This window comes from Morone saxatilis, unplaced genomic scaffold (assembly GCF_004916995.1).
Source record: "Morone saxatilis isolate NCDOM2014 unplaced genomic scaffold, NCSU_SB_2.0 Contig15, whole genome shotgun sequence".
NCBI lineage: Eukaryota > Metazoa > Chordata > Actinopteri > Moronidae > Morone > Morone saxatilis.
The window spans coordinates 10,548,243-10,560,205 of NW_023339707.1; the positions used below are offsets into that span (position 1 = coordinate 10,548,243).

The 11,963-nt window shown below is 39.3% G+C and overlaps 1 protein-coding gene across 1 annotated transcript in view; it reads left to right on the top strand.

The window, feature by feature from the left end:
* cntn3a.2 (contactin 3a, tandem duplicate 2) overlaps window positions 1-6,474 on the top strand; it is a 28,246-nt gene extending 21,772 nt beyond the window's left edge. The window contains exons 16-22 of the mRNA XM_035656874.1: window positions 89-159; window positions 801-1,035; window positions 1,525-1,634; window positions 3,859-4,045; window positions 4,283-4,395; window positions 4,564-4,732; window positions 6,345-6,474. Of these exons, the coding sequence (XP_035512767.1) occupies window positions 89-159; window positions 801-1,035; window positions 1,525-1,634; window positions 3,859-4,045; window positions 4,283-4,395; window positions 4,564-4,732; window positions 6,345-6,442 (983 nt within the window). The 3' untranslated portion in view covers window positions 6,443-6,474. The remainder of the gene's footprint in view (window positions 1-88; window positions 160-800; window positions 1,036-1,524; window positions 1,635-3,858; window positions 4,046-4,282; window positions 4,396-4,563; window positions 4,733-6,344) is intronic.
* The last annotated feature ends 5,489 nt before the right edge of the window (window positions 6,475-11,963 follow it).

Sequence of the window (11,963 nt, forward strand, 5' to 3'; positions counted from 1 at the left end):
CTCAGATAATAAATATCTTTTTGTACAATTTTCTAAAGCCTAAAGTTTTTCTCATATGGAGGTGTGAACAAGGTCTGTGTTGTGTTAGTTCCTGATGCAGCGCCAGGTGATGTGGGTGGAGGAGGAGGAAGCAGATCTGAACTGGTCATCACATGGGAGGTAAGTCATCAGTCTTATGTTCTAGTCTGTTATTCAAAGTGGCTGCAGTTCTTTTTTATCCTTGAGTGAGGTGCTTAGTATTTCTCAAAGCCCCTGCTCTGTTCGGCTTGTGGGTGTCATAAATTTTAGGTCAATTGAATTCTGGCGCTGAAGTTGCTGTAATTTCTTAGTTAAAGAGTCTGTGTGTAAGGCAGCGGCGATGTATACATAAGCAGAGCACTGAATCTGACAGTTATTGTCATTTATGAGGCTTTGATCTGTGGTGAATCGCTGTTCAGTCAAATCTGCAATGCTCAAATTGAGCGAAGAAGTAAATGGGTAGTTGAAAAATAATGCAGATATTGAAGTCATTAGACGGCTAAATCTCTCTGGTTATTTGATTTTTCTCATTTCATTAATATCATAAATACCTTTTCATTTATAAAGCTGCACAGACGTTCTGTAATGAGCTTAGATTTTTTTTTAAATGGCATTTTACTGCTCATTTCATTTCGTCAGGTGGGTCACAAATGTAATTTGTGGGTCATCCGCTCCTTTTGGCACCATGAGAGTGGGTGGAGATGTGTCAGCCCAGCCACGGGGTGAACGTGAGTGGTTTGTATATGTTTTAATATCACTATAGTTTTGTGTTTCACTCTCAGCCTGTCCCTGAAGAACTACAGAATGGTGAGAGCTTTGGTTACATCATTGCTTTCCGCGCCTTTGGAGAAGTTAGCTGGACTCACGTGGCCACCTCTGCCCCCGGTGCATCACGCTACGTATACCGCAACGACAGCATCGCGCCCTTCTCTCCGTTTCATGTCAAGGTGGGCACTTACAACAGCAAAGGACAGGGTCCCTTCAGCCCTGTGGTCACCATCTACTCTGCAGAGATAGGTAAGGCAATAGAGCGCGAGTGGGATTTTTTTAAAAGCTTTTTCTGTTTTTGAAAAAAGGACAAAGATCATGAAAGTGGTTTTGCAATAAAGAGACATGTATTTTCCTCTGTGAAATGGAGAGACATCCAGGAAAATAAATCCGCAGAAATCTTTTTACAAGTAAAAAAAAGAAAAAAAATTGCAACACATTTATCTAAGGATAGGCAGATTGCCTCCAAATATCACCACTCTTTTGAATGGCTATACCAATGTAAAAACCAGTTGGCATTTAGATCTATGCTACCTCTCAGCATGCAGAGAGGGGGTCAGTCTGTAGTGAGGTGTTGGTCTATTTACCAGCAGCACCTGTGTGTGATGATTCATCCAAGTAGAGATCAGCAAGAATGCCGCACAGTTATAAATGTAAAAATTGAAGAGATTTGTTCTGCTTGTCTCTGTGCTGTTGGAAGGAGGCAGCAATGCTCAGTCCCCTGTTATCTGTTTTCAGAGCCAAGTGGGATGCCAGCGGGAGTTTGGGCCAGAAGTGTCTCAGCCTCTGAGATTGAGGTGAATTGGCAGGCTCTCTCCTTCACCCCTGAAAGGGTTCTGGGCTATGAGGTACATTTTACCCTTTTAAATGGAAATAGAAATCACACACAACACAATTCAAATGCTTGTCATCACCCCTGTTGTACCTCAAAGCCATCACTTCCAAACTCTGCGTCACCATGGAAATGGCTGCTTCAGTTGGGTGACTGTTGGAGCCAAAATTAAACAGTTCTTTGTACCAACACGACAGGAAAACATGTCAGAGCGTTTTCAAGAGAACAAAAGAAAATTGCCTGTCCATATGCCTTTTCATGTTGCTGTCAGTTATGGGGTATCATGATACAGAGCTTCATGATAGTCTGCGCTGCAATGCTATACCAGACCTCATGTCAGAATACCAAGAAGTACCATCGTAACCGCACCACAGACTGTAAGATGATACTGAGCAGCAGCATGGGTATTGATCTTCAGTTATTGTTCACTAAGTAAAATATCAATATTAAACATTCACATTTTAAACCCCCCCCCAAAAAAGTAGATTGTATTCTATTTTACCTTCAAAAACTGGGACACCCTGATTGCTTCGCCTGCATACTTCAGACTGAATAATCAGGGGGATCAAAAGGCTTTAATGTCAGATGTTGTTGTCATTATTTTGCTAAATAAAATCAAAGTTGTTTCAGTATTTCCATCCGGGAAAGTAAGCTTTCATGCCATTTCATATCTTAGCTACCCCAGCATAATCAAGTCAGTCAGCTAACATTGAATAATGATGACAGAAAAGTAGAGATGGGTGGGGGATGGATGTTGTCTAAGGATCCTTTATTTTCAGTGTACACTGTAAAGGGTTGGAAGTAGTGATAACAAAGTCACTTATTTGATGATGATTTAAATGTAGAATTTTATGATATGTTTAAATGAAAACATTACAGATGAACTACGTCTGTAATGTTTGAATTTCAACGCACAAGAGAAGATTAAGATGTACCTTTATTGAGGAATTCATTCTTAGGAGAAATTCAAAATTGACATAGCAGCATAGGGGAATGTAGTGCAAAAAAAGAATACAGAAGTGGAGGTACAACAAGATATCACAAAATAAAATATTACAAAATATTATATTATATGACTATAATGAAAGTATATACAATATGCAATATGCAAGTAAGAATGGTGTGCAAATAATTGAGCATCTTGACTAAAAACTAAACTGTACATGTAGAAATTAAATATAAATAGGTCGTGCAAGTTTGTGCGTCGTAGGTTGGAGTTTAAACATATCCTGCTGGATTTTCATTAGTGGAAAAATCTATATTTCAAGTCGTATGATGCAACTTAGATTGATATATTGTAGTTGATTGATATATATTTTGATTGATTAATTTTTTTAATGCGTGAAGTGGTCCTAGATTCTGACATGTGAACATTTTCTGCTTTTCTGCTTTATATCATTGTAAATGAAATACCTTGTTTTTGAGTGCTGATTTTACAAAATAAGAGTTTTGATGGCTTTGGGGAATTATAATGGGAATTTCTTATCATTTATTTGTTATTATTTTTGGCATTATAATGATTAAATCATTCATTATTCTTTTTAAAAAATAACTAGATTGATAGATAATGAAAAGGATCATGAATGCCTTCGCTATTGTGTCACTCCTTCAGTAGTATCTGAACAATAGTGAAACATTCCTTGGAGTTGTAAAAGTGCATTAAAGGTCCAGTGTGTAACATTTATGAGAATCTTTTGGCAGTCTATTTCAATTTTGTATAATGATCTGAATATAAGAATCGTTGTGGTATTGTTACCTTAGAATGAGACGTTTTTATCTACAGATATCGTACAGGGTCACCTTCCATGGAGTTCGCCATGTTAAACCGCCATGTTTCTACAGTAGCCCAGCACGGAGAAAAAAAAAACAGGCTGTAGATGGGGCCGTTGCCGTTTTTTGCACGTTTTGCGGTCACCTTAGTTTGTCCTTCGCGTTTGTAAAAGGAGGGTGAAGCGAGTGAGTTGCAATCTGCTACTCCACTGCTAGATGCCACTAAAATCTACACGCTGGACATTTAACAAAGGCTATGTAATGTCTGATCAAATATCCTGTAAAAGAAAACTGTGATCTTTTGTAAGAGGATACACCCAGTGACAATCATTTATATAAAATATATCTATAAATGCTTTGTCGTGCTGTATGTGACAGAAAATGCATTCTACCAATCTACACATCTTGCTCCAATCCAAAGCCATATATCACGGTTAAAACCCAGATCACATGCTCTCCGTCTCAAACAGGTGGTTTACTGGGAAGATGACACTAAGCCGGAGACCATGGGAAAGGTTAGGGTGCCTTGGAACCAGACGTCTGTCACAGTGAGCGGCTTGGCAGGAAACACACAGTATTTCCTAACGGTCAGTGCTTTCAACACGGCAGGCACCGGCCCCTTCCTCCCTGCAATAAACGTCACCACAAAAAAGCCACGTAAGTTGCACCCGAGACGCCCTGCGGCTCAAGTGTTTGATTTTGCATCCACACTGATTATAATTCAAAGGTAAAAGGTCTATTCTTAGCAGGAAATGTTGAGGAGAAACACTAACTACTTCTAATCTCACTCTTGGAAGTTGTGTTATGAGAAATATGATCATTCTTGTATAATGATGTGACGGTAATATATTTCTGTGCTTACATATAGAAATGAATTAATTTGATATCATGCAGCACCAGCACAACCACCGCTGAATGTGGAATGGACCCTAATTGGCTCTCAGCTGTCTCTTTACTGGGAACCTGTGGTGGCAATGGAATCAGAGTCAGAAGTTACAGGCTACCAAGTGAGTTTTACATTGTCAGTATTCATAGTAGCATGTTTATTCCCATTATGTATCAGACTGAGTGAAAGCGTGGACCCTACATGTGCGGTGGCTCACTCTATTTCTGTCAGGCTATAAGAATGCATGTTTACTATGTGTCACCAACCTTGTTTCTCTCCGCCATTTCAGCTGTCATACAGGAGACAGAGACACAAAGAGGTAAACACACTCACAACAGCCAATTCAACGGTAGAGCTGACCCTCACTGAGGAAGAGGACGACTACATCATCCACATTCAGACGCTGAGCGAAGGAGGGCTGGGCCCGGCCTCGGATCCCATACGAGTCCACCAGCTAAGTAAGCTCGCTGTTGATGGGTTGTAGTGGTTATGTGGTTACAAATAGAAAGTTCAAGGAGTAATTTTAGTTTAGCTTCCTCTTGCGCAAAAAAATCACAATGACTGCAAGAAAAAGCAAAGAATAAAATGTCAACGTTTTCAGCTTTCAGCCGTAACACTGTAATATGCTGATGCCAGCGTGTTGTTGAGAAACACAACGGCATGGCAACATTTAAACTACATAAAAGTTCACCGGGACCTCAGTCTCTTACTTCCATTCGTTATTACTTACCCCCTCTTGTAAATTAAGTCACTTAGCGCTCCTTAAACCTGACAGGGACATTTTGTCCTCCGTTGACTCACCATTACTCGTGTCCCCAGCCACTCCCGTCGGCTCTCCCTGGCTGGTATTTTGCTGAAATATGCAGCACAATCCATCTCTGTCGCAGAGGTTGACTTCCTCTTTTACTAGGTGCTATTACTGTCCTGTGGGACTCCAGGGCGGCTCTTCTTCTGCTCTAAATGCTAATTTGCATTGTTGATATTCTGTGTTAAATCCCTGAAAACAGCAGTTGAGAGAGATAGAAATCCATGCTGGCTTTTTTTTTTAATTTCATTTGAAAAATAGACTTTTTTTTTCCTCCCAGTGATTCTTTGGATACTGGAAGAAAAAGATGGGGGCAAAACACATTAGCAGGCAGGCCAAACACAGTGCTGTGTCTACAGAAAGTAGTGGATCTGAAACATCAGATGTGGTTGAGGGGGTTTCTTGTGCATCAACAATACATATTTTATACAGGAAAGGGTTTTATATGGATATTATGTCATTACAGGAAAACATAGTCAGTGATTCATAAGAGTTAATTGACTCACTTAAATCACAGCAGTCGGAAACCAGGATATAACTTAGTTTTTACCACATTTCACAAACCCCTCTGAAACTTGTCTGTTTTGAAAATCGATCTAACTTTCAGTTGGCAAATATGTTTTCGGTTAAAAAACCTTAAGATAACCTCAACTACTGCAGCATGGTCTGAATTTCTGGGTTAAATCAAGCATTTTTAGGCCCTTAAGCTTAACCTTTTTTGTTAAATCTTTGTTTAATTGTTAGTATTTCCATCAAACCTTATTCTTTTATGTAAATGTAAATGTGTGTAAATCTTTTACTGTTGTCATACTTATACTGAAAGTAGTGTGACCAATATTGTAGTATGTTGTGTTGTACATTTTAAATTAAATAAGATCAAGGATATCTTTATTATGAAGGGCAATTTGTTGTACAGGCTGCTGTAACTACATAACCACATAACCATCAGACAAGAACAAATGAAAAATAAACAATAAATACAATCCAAAGATCACATAAAGTTATTTAAAAGGCCAATGGCAGCAGGAGTGTTTAAGTCTATTGGTTCTGCATCTCTGCAGAATATATCTGCAAGCAGACAGAAGCAGCTTAGACGGGAGGGTAGGATCAGCCGGGACAGAGTGTGCCCTCTTCAAACGTCTCACCTTGTACAAGGAAGGTCAAGATGATCTCAAAAAAGAAAAGAAACGTAAGATAAGAACTTGGTGATGGTGTTTCCACTTTCTCCAGCAGTTTCAGTTTATCTTTTTGTGTGTGTGTTGCAGGTATGAGTGCCCGCGGCTCAAGAGCCTGGAGTGTGGACATCTCTCCCCTCTCCCTGCTCCTCGCCATCACAATATCAACATTCAGGTCAACGTCGTGACACAAGAACAAACTCTGCTTTGTTTTTCAACCTTCTTATGGGTAAAAAAAATTTTCTTTAATTTGTGAAAGTTGCTGAGGTTTTTGGGTTTTTTTCTCTCTCATTTTTGGAGGTGACCACATATGTTGCAGTATTAGTTTGTGGGTATGAGGCAGCACAAGAATGGAGTCTGCTGTCTGACACTTAATTAACGGTAAATGCTTGAGCTTTTTTTTTTCTGCCGGTTGGGAACAATGCTCCATTTCAACTCTTTATTAGAATGATACAGATGCCTTACTTCCATTCATGTGCCAAAGTAGTTTCAGCCTTCTAGTTGTTATTGCTAAGATAGCTACATGCTTTCCTCAACATTTTATTCCTCACAGTTTCTTATTATTGAAGGACTCGGTGTACCTTGGGGAGGGCCGTGATGAGAAGGTGTATTTTGTATTTTTGAATATTTTCCGTTTTCCTCTCCACGTCTGAGTGGGCGAGTCGGAACATGTTCATTCACCCGTGCCCGTGCCTTTGGAGATTCTTGTAACGCCATCACTTATAGACACTAGTCAGTGATACTCCAGTGTTTAAGAACATACTGCAGCCATCCTCATTTTTACGTGCTCCATTAAAAGTTGGTTGTGTCCCAGATGAAACCCATAAAACAGCTCACAGTGCCAGTGTTAGCCATTTACTTTTTATCATTTGATTGTGGAGAGCTGAATGTAACATGAGGGCTGCTACAGGTTTTAATGCCTCAGACCAGTTATTGTAATAGCCTGCTGATTGATTGGATTGGACTTTTTTCTGCATTCACAAAGCTTACATCTGCCTGTATACAGCAGTAGTGGGACAGGTATGCAACTGCCAGTGTATTTCTTTCAACGCTGAAACAATCAGTCAATGGACAGAAAATATTCAGCAACAATCATTTAAGTCAATTGTCAAAGAGAAAATGCCAAACATGTCCAACAAGGTGTATGTTAGATTGCAATCCATTTGCCTCCACAGAATCCAACTCGGGAGTGTACTATTCCGCTTTATACCATGGCCACATGACAAAAAATACAATTGTCATTCAATTACTTCTATCACATTTTTTTTTTTATTCTCACTCGTACATGTTGGTTAACAGGCAAATAACATAAAATACACAGCTAAGTATCCATGCCTATCTAATAGAATTTACTGCATGCTGCGATTGCCTTAGGCAAACACTATAGCTAAGGACCAAACAGCTGGGAGTAGAGAAAGGATACGTTTACAACAGGGCTGGCATAAAGGAGTTTATAGCCCAAGTTACAGATCCTGAGAATGAGGTCTGATTATCCAGCGGCAGGAGAATCAAAATCTGTGTTTACTGTAAAATCATGTTTAAAGGAATAGTTCTACATTTTAAGAAGTCCTTTTGCTAAGTTAGATGAGAAGATTGATACCATTCTTTTTTCATTATGTAACTAGAGTAGGGATCTCATCTCTCTAGCCAAGCAAGCTTTCTTGTAGTAGAATGTTAAAGTGATCCTCCTATGCCTAAGCTTATCTTAGCTTAGTGTGAAGACTGAAAGCAGGGGGAGTAGCTAGCTTGGCTCCGAAGTTAAATAAATCCATAAATATGCCTGGCAGCACCTGTGAAGTTCAATTTCTAACAAGTTGCATCTTGTTTGTTGAATCTATAAGGTATACTTCATCAGAAGTGCACGTTGGATAGTGGACCAGCTTCGGAAACCCCCTACCCCCACACCTTTCTGGTGTTGGGAATGGGGGATGGGGGGTGGGTGGTATGCACCATTATCCCCAGTATTTTCAGTGTGCAGTAACTCTGATGAAGCAAGTGAGTTTCAATCTGCATCTACACTGCTAGATGCCACTAAATCCTACACATTGGACCTTTAAACAGTTATTGCCTCTCCTTACTCGCTTCATCCTTGTTGATGTGTTCGCGTACAGGCTGGTTCTTTTCAACCCCATAGCACGTGTCTCACTGATGCTCTCATCCAACTCGCAGCAAGAAAACAAATAAGCATATGTCTCAAAATGTCGAACTGTTCTTTGAATGAGAATAGAGAATAGTAGTTCAATACTTTTTGAGCATGAAAATATGGAACAATAGTTTAACAAAACAATCTCAGCTTAAGGTCTAGCTTTATCTTAAGCTTTCAGCTTCTTCTATATCAGCAAATGGAGTTTGCTCATAAGTTCCTCACTTCAGTCACGTGACTTTGATTATGTCAGCTGAACCAACTCCAATGCGACTTAGCAAACTCCATTTGCTGATTAAAACTATTGAGATGTGGTTGAAAAATATGAAAATATCACATTTACCTTGAGTTAATATTATTTCTTCAAATCAATTTGACACTGGTGCATTCATTTACAATAGCAAACAAACGTGTGTCAGAGGTGCCTGGTTATACTGTCCGGTTACCAGACAAAAAGGATCACCGGGCCAGCCAATCAGAATCCTCAGTGGCTATGGTATAGAGACATTAAAGACAAACAGCACCTTGTGCTTGGTGGAAACATTTTATAGACTGATTGACTAATTGATCATTATTTGCAGTGCTAGTCTTCATCCATCTGGGGAACACAGAGTAGTTGTGCCAGTCAATGTGCATCGTCAGCCATTGCAGTCGAGAAGAGAGGCTTAAAGTGCTGCCAATTGTGCCAGTCTGATAATTGAAATCTAGCCACCAGCTTAGATATTATTTGGCAAAATCTATGGTCAGCTGTGTTTTAATACTTTGTGAATCTGTCCTTTCTTGTCAGTTGTATTGGCCTTTTTATGTGGTAAGTGTTGTCACTGTTTATTTATGTATTTCAGCAAAACCCCACTGCTCAGGTATTCAGACCTGCTCCATCCTACCTTTCAATAGCCCTATAGTGTGGGAGCAGATAGATCACAAATCTGTCAGCACCCGACACAAGGGTCTATTTAACAGTCTGACTTGACGGATGGAAAGCCTGATATGTGCCGTGATTTAGCCGACATTAAAATATCTTAGTAAATTAGAGCAAGCCTGAGGGGATTCTATGGGAAAGGGCATAGGAGTAATGGTACTAATGACACCCACACAAGACTAATATATCAGGATTTAGGGAGGACTAAATCAGGACAATCCCATCAAAATGACACCAGGAAGATTCAAGGGTGTGTGTGTGTGTGTGCGCGTGTGTGTGGGTGTGGTTATTTTACCCTATGGTGTCATGGACAATAGTTTTCAAAAGGGGCCATTCTGCTATTTGGAAAAAAATTATTTAAATGTATTTCTTGTACTTTACCACGGTTCAGGGCTTTGGGCAACTGGAACATTTCGGACACAAACACAGTAATATAAGGTCAATATGTGAGGAAGGAAAAAAAAAACAAGTTTGAGTTGAAATGGCTGTTTTTCTATCACATTACCCTGGATTGCCAGAGCAATGGAACAAGCGGTAAAAAGCTCCAGAGTCCAAGGCCAGGTCAGTTGCACCTCGCAGGATACAGTTCGTATTAAATGTGGAGACAAAAAGGTTTTCTTCCCCAAATCAGTGTTAATAACTTTCTGAAAGCGGTCTTTGAATCCTGTTATGTTGTTTATGTGGCTTTACGTGTGGTTAACCTGTATACATTTATTCATCACAGAATGTCATTGTTAAGCTAACAAATGTTTACACAGGAAACGCATCTTTTCTGGCTAATTTATTAATTATACTGAACTGAAAAAAGACAGCATTACACTTTATGAACTTGTGTCTTGGGTACATAGAAGCATTGCCAACCTCTTTGTTTTGTAACGTATCAGTACTGTGGAGATGTTTTGATTCTGACTTTTTGTTCTTTTTTTAATGTTTGATATGGTTACTAATTGTTTACTTTATTTTTTTTTCTTCCAAAAATTCTGCACAAAGGTCAAGTGTTGCTTTAAAATAACATTTAAGAGCCAGTGTTGGCTAATTTAAAAGCCAGTGCAATGAGATCTCTCTTGCCTTCATACGGTATACTGTACATACTGTATGTATTTTGTTGTGATTTGAAGCAATGCCCCCCAACTGCGAGACCAAACTGCGGTGTCCTACTTCCAATTGTAATTCTCAGTCAAACCCAGAATCTGAAAAATACAAGAGCCAAGGGTAACCTTTCTTAGCAGCTGCTATCACACAACAGCCTTTTGGTGCAATGACACAAACACTACCTGTTACAAGGTAGTCAGCCAGTGCACAGTAGATAATACAAGTAGTACTATCTACTAGTACTTTTTGTCTTTTTATACCAATACAACTTTACAATTTTCTTGCTACTTTCAAGATCAGAAAAGGGCAGAATTGATCAGAAAATGAATAAACAAGTTACCCAAAATTTGCAATTTCATGAAGATTGATTGGAGAAATACAATTAGAGCTCTGGGTGACAACGCTTGGCCTTTCTGTTGTGACTCCTCAGTATTTTGATGTCCAGGTGATCTCTGTGAGATCGTGGCAGTAACGTTTTCACATTGAAAAGTCATCAGCTGATCTTGATATGCTGAAGCTGTGCATGTATGATATCGTTTGGTGCATTTGTGTTTTCTAAATGAGGGAGTTAATAAAAACAATTCACTGAGGATCTTCTCTTGGATTTCTTTATTTGAGTTATGTGTGTGGCACGGTGTCATTTTCAGCATCAGCAGTTTTAGTGTCTTTTACTGCAGGAGGAATTTGAGTGGTGCTTTGGGGCACCATCAAAGCTATAAAATGCATAATATTATGGAAAAAGCATATAAATGAGAGTAAATGGCAGCAGTAATCCCCTATTCAGTGGATAAAGAATAGATATAACAGAAGAGATTTTTTGCTGCATATACTAATTGTTTCATATAATAAGGACTACCATCACAGAAAGTCTAATGTTTTGAATACTAACATCACATACAATATCTACAAGAAGATTTAAAACTAACATGTATCAAGCAGTTGGCAGTGTTCTGTGGCTTTCTCAAAGAATACTGATTCATTTCTTTTGATTATTAGAGCATGCATCTGCCGAGGTTTAGATACCTTCCACTAAAAACAAAGGAATGACATGGAAAGCTACTGTGAAATATTGATTGAGCCAGTGTTGCAGAGATGCTTTTAAGATAATAAGAGGGAGAGGACCCTGTGAAGAGATCAATAGGAAGGGGATGTGAAGAAAAGAGAGGTTTCTCCCAACACACCACAGATCATCCGTAATGAGCTGGTGTGTCAATACTTAAGCAATGGCTCTTCACATGCTATTGACCACTGAATCAGCACTAGGTAACTTCCTTTTTACACCAGACACTGTAGGAAGGGATGTATGATTTTTATACCCACATTATCACTTTTTAGTATTGCTGAAAACTGCAAAATGCTTTGGATTCCAGATATGGTTTAGATAGCTCTTACACAGATATTGGATAAGACATGATTGGTGTGTATTATTTCTCCCCACATCTCTGCAACAGTCCAGACGCTGTAGCTTTGTCACTGCAGATTGCAATATGTCAATACTGCCCCCTCATGGTACTGGCATCCTGGTGCAGCACCCCACGGGTGAGTCAATACAGGG